This window comes from Psammomys obesus, unplaced genomic scaffold, assembly GCF_907164565.1.
Source record: "Psammomys obesus unplaced genomic scaffold, mPsaObe1.curated_primary_1811, whole genome shotgun sequence".
NCBI classification, from domain to species: domain Eukaryota; kingdom Metazoa; phylum Chordata; class Mammalia; order Rodentia; family Muridae; genus Psammomys; species Psammomys obesus.
Window position 1 is genome coordinate 6,531,860 of NW_026596440.1, and position 19,895 is coordinate 6,551,754.

The following is a 19,895-nucleotide window of genomic DNA, read 5'->3' on the forward strand; positions in this document are numbered from 1 at the left end:
AAAATGCCTCTGTTCATATATTTTCCCATTACACTCAGCACAATTAGCAGCTTAAAACACAAAGCAGGGGAATGCAGTAACAATTTTGGAATTTTGGTTTCTTTAAAAAACACAGCACTATTATAAGAATATGTTTTTGTTTGAATCCCAGGTGTGGGATATAGGGCCACTTCAACAACAGCTGGCTGTGATGTGCCCTGTGCTCTGGTAGGGCATGATTTTGCCAGCTGCAGATAGTTTCTTCGATTGTGGGGCATTGGGAATCCAGGGGTCTTTTAGAGGGTATTTAAATGCTAGGGCCCCAAGAGGTGTGATAGGTTGTTGGTTGCTTGTTGGATAGTTTTTGGTTGGTTGTTGGTTGGTTGTTGGATGCTGTCAGTCACAGAAGAAATAAGAAAAAAATTAGATATCCTGATAATGAAGATCAAGCTTGCCCCACAGAGCTTGGAACCCCTAATCAGGAGGAAGTAGTCTAACAATAATGTTGCCTCCTTTCCAACCCCTGACTTTATTCAGGGATCTCTTTCCTTTCCTCTCCAACCTCTCTCTCTCTCATGCAGTGTCAGGGGGTTGAGAAGGATGGAGGAAAGAAGAACCTACAAAGTAGCAAGTGCTGGCTACAGATGAGTTTTGGGTTCACTTTTCGGCAACAGCAACTTCTTTAAGGACTAAATGGCTTGGAAACCTTGAGGGCTTAGTAGAGCTTCCTGCATGGACATATATGTAAATCAGTGGCCACCTAGTACCCGGAATAGCTGGTACAGTTCAAGAGCTCAATTTTAAATTAAGTTATCTTAAACTTAAATATGATTTTATAGAGTTAGTGGCTACTGTATTGGTTTCTCCAAGGTCACATCCCTTCTTTTCTGCTTCTTCTCCTCCTGGAGTACCACATACAATTTATTATTTAACAGCTGACAATCAATTTACTAGGATGACTAGCTCAGGTATTTGCAGTGGTGACTTTAATCTCAAAGTCTGGCTCAGTAACCATAGAGGAAATCTCCCCACATCCCCTCATATACTCCTCCTTGTTCTCTTTCAAATGCATGGCCTCTTTTTTCCATTAATTGTTATTTTATGTATATATAATATATATGTATGTATATATGCTAAGTCTTACTCAGCATACTCCACAGTCACAAAAGCCTAACCATACTGTAAAGATATTAGTAAGAATATTTGATTCAAAAGCCCATGAATCTCGAGATTACATAAAGAAGTTACTCTAATCTAAATGCCCTGGATACATGGAACACACCCAGTGCCTCCCGGAAGGAGATCTGGCAGGCCCCCAGGCTGCCTGCCTTGGGAGTCACACAGGGGGCAAGGGCCAGGTTCCAGCAGCATCTTGGGCAAGACAGCTTCGGAGGAGGCCATGGAGCAGCTCTTCGTTTCTGTGGGGTTGCTTGTGTGCCTGGTCTGCCTGGTGAGGTGCATGAAGTTCTCCCACTACCTTTTCCTGAGCTACTGCAAGGCTTTCCCAAGCTCTTTCCTGCAGTCCATGGGACAATGGGCAGGTAAGAGGCCTCACTGAGTCTTGCTGATTTGATTGATCCTGTTCCTTATTCTCATGTCTCAGAATGCTCTGGGACTTCCCATAAAATGTAATGGGTGGTGAGACAGCGTGAGTGGAATTAGAACTGTCTGAAAATCAAGGTATGGATTGGGAGAGAGTGGGGGAGGAGACTGCCCCTCAGTTCTCACTCATGAGCCTGTTACTTTGCTAGATTTTCTTCTTTTTGGAGTTTTCCTTATAATACAAATTATAATTAAGGCAGAAACACCTGACTTCTCCTGTACATATTTCTAAACCATGGGCTGGTGTGCTTTCATTTTAACAAAATAAAAGGTGTTTGAAAAAAATTTGAAATTCAAATATTAATTTATGTTTTGAAAATGCATTCTGTGCATTTATTCACTAAACTCGGCAACACTGTAAACTGTGTGATAGATTTTTTTAAATGACCATATGAGAAATTGTTTAGGATGAACCTATAGATTTCTGACTGATGCTTCTTATACTGTGTGTGCACGTGTGTACGGGTGTGTGTGTGTGTGTGTGTGTGCACACATGTACCCTTACTAAGCCACTTGAGTGTGTGTGGTGTGGAGCCGAATACCCTACCGAGCATACCCTGACCTCTGTACAGCTGCTGCCACTTAGCCCCCGGATTACTCCCCAGAGAGCCAGTAAGATGTAGTCAGAGACTGTGGCTTCAGAGTGAAAAGTTTAAGAGGAAATAACATCACCCTGAGCAAATACGGGATGTCTTCAGGCACAGATAATCCAGAGGGGGTCAAGAAGCCCAGGAACCAGGCTGAAAATACCGGGAGGGCACACTGAGAGCTGTGCTCAATAAACTTGGATTTTTTTGGTTAATTTTCCTGTTTAAAAAAATAACGGATTTTTAACTAACATTTAAAAAAGTGTGCCCTTTAATTGTTGGTGCTAAGGTCAGTTGCAGGTATATGTGTAGTGGCTTGTGAAACTTGGAATTATGGTGATCTGTCTCTAATTTTAGAATGAGGGGTTTGAAGGCCTGTGGGATTGTTGGGTAGGAATAATTCTCCAAGGTCCTTAGGTCCCTTCACCCCCACACACATTCCTGTGTCCTCTTTGCTGGTTCCCTATCTTCCACAGACATTGGAGGCTGCTGGCCTATGGGTGGAGGAGGGGAAAGACCAGTCATTTTCAGAAGGAACTCTGAGGCGCTCTTAGGGTGACCACAGGGCAGGGGTGAAGCCACAGCCAGGCACACGTTTGCCCTTGGTGCTAAGGCTGCACCGCCCCGAGCCTTAACATGCCTGGCTGAAATACCTGCTGGCTTCATGCTTGGCTGCATTTCAGACTGTGTTTTCAGATCCCCCAAAACCACACAAACAACCCCTGGTCCCCAAAACCAAACCGAAAAACCCTTCACTTCTAGTGTTCTGTTGGGGTTACCGAAGGCTGGAAGCTTTCGAGTGGGGAAATGTGGCTTTGTGGTGTTGGGAGTTCTAGATGCAGATGTAGAGATATAGCTGTGAGGAGATGTCGGAAGATGCATTCTGGTACTTCAAGGCTGTCGCTGTTTCTTGCAGTGATCACTGGAGCAGGCGATGGCATCGGGAAAGCCTATTCATTTGAGGTGAGGCAGCTGCCCTCTATGGTGTGGATTGTGGAGACCAGGTCTTGCCGTGTCTCACAGGCTGACCTCAAAGGGTTCTCTTGCCTTAGCTTTCCAAGTAGCTGAGACTACAGGTGAGTTGTGCCGGTCTAGCTCTGTAGCTGTCCTCCAGGATGGCCTTTCTTGTTTTCATGGGACACCAACCCCACACATCACTTTCCTGAGTGCACATGATACAGACATTCATTTAAGAAATAAAATACCTTTAATATGAGAGTAGACTTAAAAAAATCCATAATCTCACCCCTTAGACACCTACAAAAAGAAAGATTTAATTTGTGTTTGTGTGTGTCTGCTTGTGTAACCAGAAGAGGGCATCAGATCCCTTGGAGCTGGTATTACAGGTGGTTGTGAGCCACCTGTGTGGTGTGAGGGACCAAACTCTGGTCTTCTGGAAGGGCAGCAACTGCCATCTCTCTAGTCTAAAACCAGCCAGCCGGCCAGCAAACTAGTGGCTCTCAAAGTGCCTCCACTTAAACTTTAGGGATTTATGGGGCATTTGGTGTTTTATGGTTGTAATTGCACAGTGGTGTTTAGAGATTTAAATGCACCCTTAAAAATGTAAATCCAGCCTGGCATGGCAGTGCCCATCCTCAATCCCAGCACTTGAGGGGCAGAGGCAGGAAGGTCTCTGTGAATTCAGGTCTAGCCCTGTCTCAAAATGAGACAATCAATCCATCAATCCCTTTTATTTATCTCATACAAATAGGGAAAATGCTGATTCAAACGTATTTTTGTGGGCCAGCGGTGCCGTGTGCAGCTTCTGTGTCAAAGCCCTGGAGGAGGGGCAGAGACGGGGAACTCCCTCAGTCAAGCTGACTAAGCAGTGAGCTTAGCGAGGTGTGGCTCCAGCAGGAGAGGCTGCCGCAGTGGGCAAACGGAAGAAAACCGGAGGAGGATTGAGGAAGACACCTGGTGCAAACCTCAGGCCTGCACGTGCACACGCACCATGTGTGTGAGAGCCCGCACCACGTGTGAGGCCCAAGTTCATGTACACACTCCCCTAAGCCACACCAAGACAGCGCGTGCTTATGACTAAGATCCTAAAATTCCAATGGAAGGAGTAAGTTTCCTAAACAGGGGAGACAGATACTTACAACTTTCAAACCCCATGCGACACATACCATTATTTTTTAAAGTTATTTTTAGTTGTTAGCATTTTCTTATGTCAAAAATTGTCTCCAACTTACTTATTTTTTCCCATTTCTTTCTTTATTTGTGCTTAGAGGAGATCCCAAGTCCAAGCTGCCCAAGCCATTACAGTCTTTACCGTCTTGTAGAGCAAGGGTGAGGCGTTAGGAGCCGGGGCTGGACGGAGTGGCAGCCCCACCTCACAGGACCTGCCACAGCCTCTGGCAGGTGGAGCCACCCCTGGGCGGCTGAGTCACTGCCCGCATCGGGGAGTTCCGCGAGCCTCGTGTTCTGTTCTGTCCTTGACTAATTCTTGTTTTGTTCTTCTGTGCAAACGTTTTCATATTTCCTTGTGTCCTTTTAAGAAGTTAATTAATTTTTTTTCCCCCTGGGCTTTCAACTCCTTTTCAAGGAGGCTTTTCTCCCTTTCGGAGATTCCATTCTTCTTTCCTGCTAACTGCTGCTCCAGAGAAGAAGGTTTAGCGTGACGTGGTCTGGACCCCACGGCTGAGAACCGGCCAGGTGTCTGGGTCCTCAGAGCTTGCCTCTGGCCATCGCTGGCAGAATCTATGTCAGCAGATGATGGAGTTCTCCCCTGGGCTTCTGTAAGCATTACACAGGACAGGGAGGGCAGAATGCTACATACAGAACGTTTTACGTTTAGCTCCTATTTGTAGTAAATGTTTAAATTATGATTTCTGCGGCCGGAAAGAGGGTTTACTCGTTAAAGAGTGCTTGCTGCTCTTGCCAAGGACCGAAGTTTGGTTCCTAGCACCCATGTGGTGGCTCACATACAACTGCAACTCTAGTTCAAGGGGATTAGGTGCCCTCTTCTGGCCTCCATGGGTATTGCACTGGAGACTCTGTTAGGGTTCTCTAGAGAAACCAAACCAATAATGAAAGGAGGAAGGAGAGAGAGTGAATGCTAGAGCAAGCATATGTATGTTTTGTGGGAGACAAATCTTTAAAAAAGAAATTGGTTCACATTATTTTTTAGTCTGGTTCAAGCTCTGCAGGGTAGAGGGGTAGGCTCCAGATCTGGGGATGAGGTTTACCCACACTGTGGAGAACAGATACTTAAGTTAAAATCCTCCAACTGTATTAAAAAATCCTCCAACTGTATTATTCCCAAATAACATACATATTGACATGCCAACTCTGGCAGCGTATGCCTGTAATTTCAGTACTTGGGAGGTATATGCAGAAGTTGCTTTCAGCTCCATAGCAATTTTGAGGTTGTCCTGGGTTACGTGAGACCCTGTCTCAGAAGACCAACAAATAAAAATCAAAAGTCAATAGTAAAGAATACACAAACACACACCCCCCCTTCACAGAAGCCTGCAGAGTAGCTAAGTACCCGTGTCTGGGTACCGTGATCTGGCGCCTGGAGCAAGCTGTCCTGGAGGGGCGTGTCTGGGCCTTACCTGTGTTTCCCATTCTGTTATTTCTTTCTCACTGTGTCTCACATCCCTTTAGTCACTTCCTCTCTGCTTAGAGAACTTCTGCTGTTGTTTTTGGGGGTGGGGGATGGGGTAGGTCTTAGGCAAAGTCTTCTGTTGACTTTTCTTCACTATGTGCCCTCTGGGTTTCCTGTCATTCTTGAAGGATAGTTTGGTTGGGTGTAGAGTTTGTAGAGGACAGTCCCTTCAGCACTTGAAAAAAACACTGTACTGCTTGGTTTTGGCCTTGATTTCCAAGGACATGTCTGATAGATTTTGAGTTGCTTTTCATCTGTGGGTAGGGTATTGCTCCTCTCTGGCTGCCTTTGGTATGTTTTCTTTGTTTTTAGTTGGAGAATTATAGCTCTGACATGTCTTGGTGTAACTTTCTTTCTTGCCGTTCTGCCTGAGAGTCATTCAGCCTCTTGAAATTGGGTTTCTGTCTTGTCATGTACTTGGAAAATTACGTCTGTTACTTCCTTGAATACCCTTTTAGCTCTGTCCTCTTTGCTTCTTCTGGGACAAGATTGTTAGACCTTTTTAATAGCCTACATGCATCTCTGAGATTGACCCTCCCCTCCTCCAGTGTACAAGGCAATTTTTACAAGCTCTTGGGTTCTTTTTTTGGTTCATTCCATTCTACTATTAAACTCATCCTCTGAGTAAAATTACTTAGGCAAAAATAGTGATCCATATTTGTAATCCTACTATCCTGGAAGTGGAGGCAGGAGAATCAGGAGTTCAAGACCATTTTGAGGCCAGCCTGGGCCACACATGGCCCTGTCTTGTCCTCCTCCTTTTCTTCCTCACCAAACAGATAGGACTCTCCCCCTCAAACTTTTGTTTTTCGTGTGCTCACTAGGACTCTTTAAGGCATTCTTTAAAAGGAGCTATTTTTATTCTTTAAGTTTGCATGTCACACATGTGTGTGTGAGCACTGTGTAAGTGCAGGTGCCTGAGGAGACCAGGAGAGGGCGTCAGATCCCCTGGAGCTGCAGTTACAGGCAGTTAGTTGTGAGTGGCCTGGTGTGGTATTGGGAAGTTTTCTGAATTATCTCTCCAGCCCTCTTGTTAAAACATTTTTTTTTTTTATCCTTGAAAGTATTGTCATGGAATTCTAAAATATAGGCATCTAATTATCTTTTTCTTACTAAAACTTCTTTGTATGTTAAGTAAAAAAACAAACTTTTTTATTGGGTCTTAGATGTTTCTGGTAAGATGTCATGGGAATCTGGGTCTGACTTAAATCTGTTCATACAGGTTTTTACTGACATTTCATTGCAGTTGAGGAAAGGACCAGGTTTCCCACTTGACGTCCACTAAAAGCTCTTCCTCCTTGCCACTGCTAGGGCAGGGCTACACGGTAGGCCTCCTAAGCAGATGAGAGCTATTTTGGGGGGTGGGGGCTGAGGTCATAGTTCTTTTTCTAAGGTGTATACTTGAGATGGGGTAGTTATTACCTGTGGGGTGTGTGTGTGTGTGTGTGTGTGTGTGTGTGTGTGCGCGCGCGTGCGTGTGCTGACTCCTCGGGTGTGTGTGGAGGCTAGAGGTTGGTGTCATGTGCATTCTGTGGGCATCCTACCTGTTATTAGTTTTGTGTTCTTAGACTGTGTATTGGTGTTGGTCTTGGCAGTTCTGGATATCAAAATGTGTCATAGAAATCACAGGCATGGGGCTAGGGAGACAGCCAGGGTTGAGAGGGTTGGTGCTGTCTGTAAGAGCTGGCCTCTGTCCCCAGCCACATGGTGGCTCAGGACTGCCGGTAACTCCAGCTCCAGGGACTCTAGCACCTTCTGGCCTCCATGAACACCACATACAGACATGCCAGCAAAACATCCATGCACATAAAATAAAATCAGAAAACTAAAGAAAAGAAACACTGGCTTGAGGATGCACCCACAAGGTTTTTGTTAATCTAGCAAAAAGCAGTTGTATTCTAAAAAAAAAAGATGTTATATTCTAGCTTCTGTGTTGATGCTTCCTTCCAGCAGTCTCTTTGACTGTGATAATTGTTTCCTCTAACGGAGTTCCTGAAGCAAGAAGTAAATTGTTTACTTATCAGTCTTATAGAAATTTTATCGTATATGTGTGTGTATGTATTTGTATGTATGCATGTATTTTGAGACAAGGTCTCTCTTTGAACCTGGAACTAGCTAGTTAATCCTGCATATCCACCTGTTTCTGCCTCCCCAGTTCTTGGATTACGGACGTTCATTGCCATCCAGGCTGGGAATTCCGTTCCTCATGCTTGTACAGACAGCAAGGCACCTGACACACCCAGCCTTATCCCAGCCCCTGCCTAGACTCTCACTAATTCTCTTGTTAGGCTTTCCCCTTTTTGATCCTTTGATCAGAGAAAATGAGTTTCTTTGGGATTTGGTTTGCTCCTGCTTAATTAAATGACTCTGGAAATTTCAAGGTAGTGCTTAATGGCGGGAATCAGGGAATGTGCTTTTCCGGCTTTCTGGAAGCCTGTTCTGTGCACATTTTAGTTTAATCCACATTCATCTTCAAAGTGGTCAAAGTTGCCTCCTGTTAAAGGAATGTCAAGTATTAACCAAAGCAGGTGTGTGGGGAGGGGGGCAAACAAGAACTTAGAAGGGCTGGGCTGGGAGGCACAGGGTAGGATTCCGCCTCGGACGCCCTTGTCGCCTCCATCTGCACCTGAATTCCAGCCCTGTCTTCTATTCTCCCACACACAGAGGAAGCCCTGTCTTGCTCCAACCACCAGGCGTAGATTAGCAGCCACAAGCACCTTCCTTGACCCAGGCCCCCATTCAAGCCAGCAATTGCTGCAGAGAGCCGGACCGGCAGGCAGTGCATTCTGGGAAATCCCTTGCTTCTGGGGGCTTAACTCTCTGAAAGGGGGCTGAAGTCCCCATATGGGGCCCATCAGCCCAGACTCTCTCATAGTAAGATTGAGTTGTGCTTGAGCAGACAAAGGAGACAAAGCCGCCCAGACAGCACAGTGCCGTCTGAGCCCTCTCTTGGCCCAGACCACTTCACATGCTGTGTGGAAACTCTGCCCAGGAAAAGGCGCCACCCAGGAGAGGCTGGAGCCCACCAGGCAAAGAGCACCCTTTGTGCTAGAAATGCAAATTGCCTTCCATTTAATAGACAGCTTCCCCTTCAGGAAGCCGATGAAGTGAGCTGGGAGACAAAAGTCCTTCATTCTTCAGTTACCTCTGTGACAGATTCCAACTCTCAGAACCGGTGGAGCTAGGGATTCCGTACGGCATCATCAGTCCAGAAATGCCATAACTCTGGGTTTACGATGTTTCCTCCTAACTGCTGTCTTATTTTTAAAACTGTTTGGTGAAATCCTATTTCAGTTTGCGTTTCCCAGAAGGGTGGCAATAGTTCTGTGTATGTTTTTGATCTGAAGAGATAAAAAGAAAACAACAAAAAACTTCTATACATAAAATAAAAGCAAACAAATCTTTCTTTAAAAAAACCCAAAGAAAACTCTTAATTATATGTAGATAAAGATATTGGAAATATGGCAACAGTAGCAAGAGAACTTGGGAACATTTAGAAGGTTCTTAGAAGGTGCTTTCCTGTCTGGAGCTCTGATGAGTGTCCTCCCTCCCTCCCTCCCTCCCTCCCTCCCTCCCTCCTTCCTTCCTTCCTTCCTTCCTTCCTTCCTTCCTTCCTTCCTTCCTTCCTTCCTTCCTTCCTTCCTTCCTTCCTTCCCTCCTGTCCACATTGCAGCCATGTGGTGAAACTTTTCAGTCTGTTCTGAGTAAAGAAACCACCGCATATGCCAGGTTTTCCAGGGTGAGTGTCTCACTTCTCCTGGACAGAGAACTAGGCCCCTCAAAGGCTGCAGCACCCTGCCTAGAAGAGGCAAGCTCTAGTGTCTGAATTTACCCTGTAGGTTTAGCCTCTCTTCACTGAGTAGCAGTGAGGGCCCTGGGCCCCTATACCCTGATCTCAGCTTCACTCACGCCTCTAGACCTACCCTTCGCACACACAGTGTCCTGGAACTCACTCTGTAGACCAGGCTGGCCTCAAAACTCAGATCCACCTGCCCCTCTGTCTCCTGAGTGCTGGGAATAAAGGCGTGCACCACCACTGCCCCCAGTTCAATTATTTAGGAGATATATATATATATATATCCTAAAGAGACCTTTTCCTTTAGAAGGCTTGATACTTCAGTCAGTGAGATAAACTGACAAAGTCAGATAACATGCAGAAGAACCTGGATCTCAAACCACCCTACGCCATGCATGTAAGAGACCCACAAGGGGACAAGATAGCTGGACTTTATGCAGGGCATAAAGAGATGGTACCGGGCAGGGAATTGGTGATTGAGATGAGGTTCTTCCAGGTCCCCCCTGGGGACACACACTTCGACCTGTGTGTGTGTGAAAGAGAGACAAGAAGGCCTCTGCCCGCATCTTAGTTTCCTTTATGAATATTTATGTGTGTCATGTTTGTGTACATTAATGTACACATGGACGTCCTTGGATTGGAGCTGGAGTTACAGGTGGTCGGAGCCATCTGATGTACGTGCTGGGAACTGAACTCCTATCCTTTGCAAGAGTAGTAAGCACTCTTAACCACTGAGCCACCTCTCCTGCCCCTTGTTTTTTTTTTTTCTTAAATAATTAATTACTCAGTTCCTTTGTTTAGTTTTACAAAAGGACAGCATTTAGAAATGCTTGTTTTCAAAGGTCTGCAGATTCTCTGAGAAGCCATCTCAAAACATGCCACAGAGTGTATTTAGTGTGAGGTACTTGACTCTTCTACTCTCTTGGGGAGCTGTGATCCTAGGGTGGACATTTGGACAGGCCAAATAAAGGTTCTCTGGTATGTTGTTTCGGGGAAACTGCACTCCTGTTGCCAGCCTTCAGGAATGGCCCTTAAAAGTTGAGTTCAGTTGTTGTTTTGCTGTGGTGTGTGTGTTCGTGTGTCTGTATGTCTGTGTTATAGTCCAGCCAAGAGTACCACCTTACCAGGAAGCCTCTAGCTAGCTATATTGAACTTCCATATTGTACTCCACTGCCAATTTGTTTTTTATGAGACTGATATGATCTGATGCCACCCAGGAAAATTTGAGGTCTCTTATTCACCAGACTATGGTCTGAAATATAGAGTCAGCTTTTCGCCACATTGATGTGTATTCTTGGTTGTTGATGGCCAAGGAATTCCAGAAGCAAAAAACACAATGCAAGGTCATTTCTTTTCATCCTCTTTATCTGGGCGGTCTGAGGGCTACTCCCCAGTGTCTAGGAGGGCCCCCGAGCACAGTGTGGCAGACAAGAACAGTCACCATTATGAGGGCAATGTTCCTGGCGGCTGCAGGAAATGGCCCAGCATCCATCCTTGCATTAAAGCCACCAACACCAACACAAGGGAAAGAATTGTCTTGCCCTGGCCTTGGAGACCATCATCTCTTTCCCTGGCTCTGAACAGGTCTGTCTTATCCCAGCAGAGAAGCTCAATATCCAGCCTGTGTGACTGCAGCTGCCCCAACCACCAGTTTACCTTTTCCATCTGGCCTTGTTTTAAAAATCATCCATGCTGAATGTGGTCCACTGATTTTTTAGTGTTGTAGAGCACCATTATCACTCTTTAAGAGCATTCCAGGGTGTCCCATTTTAGTTATGCTTTCGTCAGTCAACAGAAACTCACGTTTTTCCTTTATGTTTGTTCCTGTCTCAGGACAGGCATATAAATTGACGACATCCCTGAGAAAGGAACTGCCGAGTAATGGGCTGTGTTTCCTGATGGTCAGCATTACTCAGTGATGGTGTTTGTTCTCTAGAGAGGCTGAAGTGCCAAGGTTATAGGCATTCCGTAAAAAGAGAGAACTTGATCTCCTTTTATTCTTTTAAAGGATTATGCAATTTTGGAATGATTGGTTTTTGGAATGTTTGGTAGAATTTACCCAGAGGATAATCTGTGATTGGAATTCTCTTTGTGGGACAATTTAAAATATGTGTTTATAATCTTATTGCCTTATTATTTATTTATTTATTTATTTATTGAGACAGAGTTTCTCTGTGTAACAGAGTCCTGGCTGTTCTGGAACTTTTTCTGCAGACCAGGCCTGCCTTGAACTCATAGAGCTCTGCCTGCTCCTGCCCCTGGAGTGCGGGATGAAAGGTGTGCACTATCACTCTGGGCTTGTTTTTGTGGTCTTTTTTTCTTTCTTTTTTTTTTTTTTTTTTTTTTGGCATTATGTAGACCAGGCTGAGCTCAAATTTAGAGATCCATCTGCCTTCTGAGTGCTGGGATTAAAGGCAGAAGCAGGTAGATCTCTGGGAGTTCAAGGCCAGCCTAGTCTACAAAGGGAGTCCAGGACAGCCAGGGCTCTGTTACACAGAGAAACCCCGTCTCAAAAAACAAAAACAAGCAAACAAACAGAGATGACTTTTATTTTATATGTATGAGTGTCTTGCCTGCATGTGTTTAAATGTGTTGCATGCACAGCTGGTGCTGACAGAGGAACTGAAGGGAGCGTGAGCCATCTGGTGTGGAAACTGGGCCTGAGTCTTCTGCGAGAGCAGCAAGTGTTCCTAACTGTTGAGCCAACTCTTCAGCCCCTGCAGGGGCCCCATTTAAACCAGTTTTAAAGAACTTTATCGGGACTTGTGCTGATTATAAAGCTGTCATCGAGTTCCCAGGATTCAGGAGGAAGGCTCCACCCCCACTTCAGAAAATGAGAGGACCCCAGGAGAGACAGGGCCAAGGGCAGTGCAGTCAGTGTCCCGTCAGCCTCCCCCGTCTCGTGGGTGCTCGCTGGGACTCTTGTGTGAAGATGTTTGCTCAGATCTCCTCTAGAGCTAGTGTCCAGGTTCGGAAGCCTCCATTTCTCTGCCCCTTTCTGTTTCTACCAGAGCAGTGCCGTAACTACCTGCCAACCTTTCAACTGCTGTGTTCCATTTCTTTAATTAAAATAAAATTTTAATTTAATGTCTTCCTATGAGTGTGCAGGGGTGTATGTGCAAAGAAATGTTTGCCACAGTATGTGTGTGCGTCTCTGTGTCTGTACATGTGTGTATTTATCTGTGTGTGTATGCAAGTGTGTACATAAGTGTGTCCATGTGTGTGTATGCCCGGATGTGTGTTCATCTCTGTGTGCACATGTGTGTATGCGAGAGTGTGTGCTCATGAGTGTTTGTGCAGGTGTGTGCATGCAGGCAAATGTTTGCCACAGTGGCAGGTCAGAAGACATTTTTGAGTGTTGGCCCCACCTTCTGCCTCGCTTGAGACAGGGTCTCTTGGATGCTTTGTATGCCAAGCTAGCTGGAGTGTCCAGGGATTTGATTTTCTCCACCAACCATCTCATCTCAGCTTTGCTGCGTGAGCAATATTACAGGTGTGCGCTACCTGGTCTGGCTTTGCACGTTTCTACAGATCCAAACTTAGTCCTCATGCTCGAAGAGCAATGGTTTTGCTCCCCCACACCATCCTTCCAGCCTGTTTTATTTTAGTATGTTCTTTTTCAATGGAAAAATTAAGAATAACGTTCATAACTTTTAAAAAAAGACAGCTTCTTCAGGATGTATATGCTTCAATTAAAATTGTGTTTGTTTTTGAGGCAGAGTTTTGCCACATAGCTCAAGCCAGCCTCAAACTTGCAGCAATCCCCCTGCCTCTGCCTCCCATGTGCTGGGATTTACAGGCGCATACAGCATACCTGGCTAGAATTACTAAGTAATTGCCCCCTTTTCCCAAGGAAATCAAGAGTGCCTCCCATTTCGGAGAATCCTTTTGTGTTGCTCAATGCAGCTTTAAGGCTTGCTGATTTTCTGTCCCTCTTCTGAGGATGATGGCCTTTCTTGTTTTAAAAGGTCTCTAGAGGCTCTTCCCTGCTGGTCTCTCCCTTTCACTCTGCCCTTCACTGCCCCCCACAGGTGTGTTCAGGGAGGAAGAGGCTGCATGCAGCACTGTTGTGCCATCCTGGTGCAGCCTGGAGGAGAGGAGAGTCTTCTCTCACTCATCTTGGCTGATGTCAAGGCTCATGTCCTGTGCCCCATGCTCAGCTCTGGGGCACAGAGAGGTTCTTGGGCTAATGGCTTTAGAAAGAGCTGGAACCCAGCACCCTTATCTGGCTTCTTTGCCCCAGCTGTGGTGCTGGTGGGGCCTGTGAGTTTAAAAAGGTGCAGGGATTTTGATAACAACTTCATTGATTATTTCAAAATTGGAGAGAGGATTTTGCATATTTGAAACACAAATAAATGATCCATATTTGAGATTACAGATGTGCTAGGGCCCAGAGGTAATCATTACACGCTGGACACATGTACTGAAATGTTACATTAAAATTACTATGTGTCAATTAAAAGGAGCATATGTTATCTATATATGAGTATATGCATATAACAGCACATGTATATATATATAATAAATATATAATATATAATGTATAATATGTAACATATTATATATAACACTTATTTTTAAATCATGTCTATGGCTGGGAAAGGAGTGTGTGCGCATGAGTGCAGGGGTCTGTGGATGCCAGAAGGTCTCCTAGAGCTGGAGACAAAATTCAGGTCCTTTGGAAGAGCAGCGAATGCTCCTAATGCTTGATCCCTCTCTCCAGTCTTTCACAGAGACATAGAGACAGCTTCCAGAGGACAGACCCTTGTCTCATGTTTGTATGTGTTCCCAAGTGCCAGCTTATTGTCTATATGGTTTATTTAGTTTGTTTTCCTGCCAAGCGTCTGCTCGCTTTGTCCAGCAGTTAAAAGCTTCAGCCGGGCTGCTGCGTTTTTACCTCCTGTTGTTCTAACTTTCCATGCAAAGCTTTTCATCTAGGATTGGGCTTTGTATGTCTCAGGAGGCTGGAGCCATCATAAAGATGTCTATTTCTAGCAGTATTTATTTGCTTTAATGATGATTTTGATTGACATTAATAGAGATGTCTTTTTCTTTTCTTCTTGTTGGTCTTCATTGCTTTCATTTGCTCTTGTTGTAACACACACACTCCAAAGTTATACAGTTTTCTACACTGTACCCTGAAGCTATCAGGGTCTGCAGACAGCAGCTGACTCATTGGTCTGCTGAGGTACACGTAATACTTAGAATAGTCCAAGGATTTCAGGGGGTCAGGAATGAGGGATCAAGCCCGAGGAAGAAGCAGGGATGCTCCTGCCATCTATGTTTTTTGCAGAGCAATGCTCTAATCATTCTCTCATGCAGAGGGAAAGACACTCTTATCATACCCAACAAGCCGAAAGATCTCAGGCCTGGAAGCTCTGTGCCAGCTGGGTGCAAGAAGTGGATGTAAACTTTTTGTCTTATCACAATATCACAAACATTGGCCTTTTGGTTCTCTCTCTAGAATCATATTATAATCTCCTATCTATTATTTGGTGTGTGTGTGTGTGTGTGTGTGTGTGTGTGTGTGTGTGTGTGTGCAGATGCATACTCGTGTATAAACGTGTGTGGAGGCCAGAAACTGATGTTGAGGGTCTCTTTCTATCCAGTTTTTTTTTTTTTTGAGACAGGGTCTCTCACTGACCTTGAGGCTCACTCTCCCCAGCACTGGGGTTATTGGTGGTGCTGCTGTGTCTGGCTTTTTACATGGGCACCAAGGTTTGAACTCAAGTCCTTCTCCTTGTGTGGCAAGCGCTTTGCCGACTGAGCATTCTCCTAGCCCCACCATGCCTGCTCTATCTTAGCAGCTCTCTGAGACATCCACCTTCACAACTTACTATGTAAGGAAGACATAACCAAGACTACAGGGTTCTGAGAACCCTCTCACACGGGTTTCACCAGCACCAGGTAAAAGCTTTAATGATCAGTCTGGACTCAAAACTGCAAAAGTGAAAGGATTTTTATCAGGGTCTTATGAACTGCACTTCGGGAAAATAGATTTGGACAGTTTCAAATCAGTGTTCTAAAGAAGGAAGGAGAATGGTAACTCATGTTGAATGACTAAGGAATCATTTTATTGCCAGGAAGTAAAATTCATCTCTGTGGAATTGCAAACAGGTGCAGGGCCATGGGCCTAAGGAAGATTTTTAAAAAATGCATGGATATTATTAGACAGAACATCCAGAAATCGGAGTCTAATAGTCTCTGATGTGCACCTTGAGTCTCTGGGTACCATGAAGCTCTCTGAGATGCTTTGTCAGAAGGTAACTGGAGCTCAGAGTGCCTTTGCATTGCATATAAGTCCTTCTTCCCTGATGGCCTCCCAGTGGTTCTTAGAAAGAGGTGGAGAGATAGGTCGGTCATAAAAGCACTTGCCATGCAAGCACAAAAACCCGAATTTGAGTCCAGAACACACATGAAAGTGCTGGACGGTGTTATGCATGCTTGTGATCTCGGCACTAGAGGTGGGGAGCAGGAGAACCTTGGGGCTTGCTGGCCGGGAAGGTGAGCTCAGCTGATGAATCTCGGTCCCGTTAGTCTCTGACTGAGGTACAACCCCCAGGCTCTGTACCTGGCCATAGTGAATCCCATCAGTTCAGATAGGTGCTCTCAGACAGTGGACCACACAAGGCTTCTCATGGTGGCTCTGGCCGTGTGACAGACAACGTGACAGTTACGCAGTTGGCTTCAGCCTCACCCACAGTGGCTGTTTCACTCAGGGCTCGGAATTTCCATTACATTAGCCCAGGGAAGCAGCAGACGGCTCAGGCTGCAAACAGGTCTGCCACTCTTAGGCCCCCCATTCACTTAACATCTTTCTGGTCTTTTCCATTCCTACCTGCAGCTGGCCAAACATGGGCTTAACATTGTACTCATCAGCCGGACACTGGAGAAGCTCCAGGCTGTTGCAGAGGAGATTGGTGAGTAAGGCAGGTGTGTGTACAGAGCTGGCCAGGCATGGCGCTGTCCTGACTGTTTATGCGACATCTGCTGCCTGCAGCCTGGGTTGCCATCTCTCCTCTGTACACCATGGGGCCCAAAGGGAAGGACAAAAAATGAGGCAAGGCTGTCATTCGCAGTGAGTTCTGTGGCCAAGTGAAGCTGAAGAGGCTTAGGCACAGGAGGCCATTTTCTCTGGGCTGTCATCTTCAGAATCAGCCCTGCTCAGCTGGCTTAGTTTCTGTCTCTCCCTTTAAAGCCAGGAACCATGTCAGTTCTTTGTGTCCATTTTTTTTTCCTTGTAGGAGGGTAAGAGAATGTTAACTGATGGTCATCACATTAACAAAAGAAAAAGACGGGGCTAGAGAGATGGCTCAGCAGATAAGAGAACTGGCTGCTCTTCCAGAGGCTATGGGTACAATTCCCAGAACCTACCTGGCAGCTCACAACTGTCTGAACTCCAGTTCCAGAGGATCCAACACCCTTACACAGCCACACATGCAGGCAAAAACACCAATGCACATGAGATTAAAAATAAATAAATTATTATTTTTTTTAAAGATTTATTTATTATTTATACAACATTCTGCCTGCATACCAGATCTCACTATAGATGGTTTTGAGCCACTATGTGATTACTGGGAATTGAACTCAGGACCTCTGAAAGAACAGCAACAGTTCTTAACCTCTGAACCACCTCCCCAGCACGAATAAATAAATTATTAAAGAAAGAAAGAAATATGACTGAGGGCTGCCATGAATAGTCACAAAGGTTATATACATAGTACAACCCTAAAAGACATATTTTGTAGATAATGTTTTATTAGTTTAAATAATTTATATTTGCTTAGTAAAAATGACCATAATCCTTGTATTCGACTTTTAGTAATTATTAAGTTTAATAATTAACCAGGTTATCAAAGGCATGAATCTTTCATTATGAAGACTTAAGCCTAACAGTCTTGTTTGAGGGAGACTCAGGATAGAAAACGGTTGTGGGGGTGGATGCCATGTAGGCAAACTGTGGAGCCCCAGTGCCCTCAACTGGTGAGTTTGGCTTTTGTTCTGCATCTGGATATCAGAAGTCATTCCAGTTAGGACCAGGTACTCCGGAGCATCTTCCTTGGGGTGTTAAATGTGCTGTTTGTCAGGTTCTGGGAAAACAAGTCATGTCCTTTACATTAAAGGAACCCTGACTCTCATGCTATGTGTCATGATTGCTTGATCCAGAGATCAGGGTCTAGACCCAGGACTGAGGTACTTCTCAGAGAGACACTGGAACACCCTACCTGCAACAGTTATTGCTACCTGCAAACACCTTCCCAGGCAAGTCAGCACAAAACAGCTGACAAGGTCCTGACCTTAGCAGTGATGAATAGGTCCCTTAGACAAGTTAGTCAGCTGCTCTGATCCCCAGTTTGCTGCTCTAGAAAATGGAAAGAAGAGTGTCTACTCTTCAGGGTTTTAGGGGGACAAGCTGCCACATGCATGGATTGTGGAGGACACGTGCAAAAGATACTTGTGTCTGCTGAGGGAACCTGAGTCTACTGAGCTGCGGAAGCATCAGACTGGTGAGGTGGAGCCTTCCTCCGGGGTTCAAAGATGAGTGTGTGTCAATGGTGGCTTGTGGAGACCAGTCTGCTCAGCCAAGTGTGTCTACACCAGCAGTTCTGGGGTAGAGAGAAATCTGGATTATCTAACAAGATTCCCAGTGATTTTGATGCAACTTTGAGAAGCACAGTTTTAACTCTTTCTAAAAACATTACCTTGTTATTTTTAATTGTGAATGTGTGTATGCACACGTGTGTGCAGGTGCCTGAAGATACAGAAGAGGCTGTCAGATGCCCTGTGGGTGGAGTTACCGGGGATGTGAGCCACTCAGCGTGGGCACTGGGCACTGGAACTCAGGTCTTCTTAAGAGCAGAAGTACCGTTAGTTGATGAACCTTCTATCCAGTCTCACAAGATGTGTTTTTAATGCTGGGAGCTTCACAGTCAAGAGTGCTGATTGTACGTCTACTTGCTAGAAATTTCTGTGATCTCTCACACAGAATGGACCACTGGAAGCCGTGTGAAGATTGTACAAGCAGATTTTACCAGAGAAGACATCTATGACCATATTAAGGAAAAACTGAAGGGCTTAGAAATTGGAATTTTAGGTAAGTAAATTGAAAAGTCCAAATATTGGTGTCACACATAAGTATGATAATCATCCAGTGATACTTTATTTTGTACTAGCTTACATGAAACCCACAACCATGTTGTAATGTTAAAGTGAACACCGAAGCCCCCTTTGGGAGGGGGTTGGTGAGATGGCTAGCGGCTTAAAGACACCTCTCACCAGGTCTGATGGCCTGAGTTTGATCCCTTAGATTCAAACGGTGGAAGGCAGGAACTGAGTTTTTCACCATACATGAGCCATGGCATACATGTACTCAATACATACAGAGGGGAATAAAAGGACTTGCTTCTTACTCAGGAATCAAGAAGTTTTTCTGTATTTACAGACAAGATCTTGCAGCCACATGCAGAACATGCTGTCAGCATTACATTAAAGAGAGTAAGACCTGAATTTTAAATTTCCCATAAAATTTAAGCCATAATTATATTTTCACAAGTAAAAATATAAAAAAGTGCATCATTTCAGAAAAAAAAAAAAAAGAAAAGGATGGTTAAACCCATGAAGGACAAATATCTTAAAGTCCCCCAAACTTGTGACAGCATTTGGATGCACACCCTTCCAGGGACAAACGGGGACTTTCAGAACCGGGATTGTACCTACATACTGTTTTGCAGCATTAAACCAGAAACACAGAGCTGGAGGTGCAGCCGGGCTGGTGGAGGGCCTGTTCCATTCAGTACCTTACAACCCAAACACGGCCATGCACACCTGCAATCCAAGCACTCAGGAGGCAGAGGAGGAGATCAAAAGTCAAGGGAATAGTATACAGTAAAACAAACAAACAAACAAAACCCTTGTATCACTTTGTTTCCTAATGCCTTGAAATTCTAAATAGCCACTGTGTGAGCATGTGTGTGTGTGTGTGTGTGTGTGTGTGTGTGTGTGTGTGTGTACATGTGGAGCCCAGTGGCCAATGTCAGTGTTTTCTATTACTCCCCACCTTCCATTTTGAGCCAGGGTCTTTCACTGAAACTGGAGCGCACAGATCTGCAGGCTTACTGTCCACTGAGCTCCAGCAGTGCTAAGATAATATGCGCTGCCATGTGTCTGGGAGCCACCCAGTGTGGATGCTGGACCTGAACTCTGGTCCTCTGCAAGAGCAGCAACCACTCTTAACAACGAGCAGCTCTCTAGTGCTAGCTTCTTTACTTGTCTGTCTGCCTTCCTTCTTTTCTTCCTTCCTCCCTCCTTCCTTCTTTCC

At 45.1% G+C, this 19,895-nt stretch overlaps 1 protein-coding gene across 1 annotated transcript in view; it reads left to right on the forward strand.

Moving 5' to 3' along the window:
• Positions 1 to 1,378: 1,378 nt before the first annotated feature.
• The window catches only part of Hsd17b3 (hydroxysteroid 17-beta dehydrogenase 3), a 29,341-nt gene continuing 10,824 nt past the window's right edge, over positions 1,379 to 19,895 (forward strand). Inside the window, exons 1-4 of the mRNA XM_055598005.1 lie at positions 1,379 to 1,520; positions 3,085 to 3,131; positions 16,419 to 16,494; positions 18,564 to 18,671. Coding sequence (XP_055453980.1) covers positions 1,379 to 1,520; positions 3,085 to 3,131; positions 16,419 to 16,494; positions 18,564 to 18,671 — 373 coding nt within the window. The remainder of the gene's footprint in view (positions 1,521 to 3,084; positions 3,132 to 16,418; positions 16,495 to 18,563; positions 18,672 to 19,895) is intronic.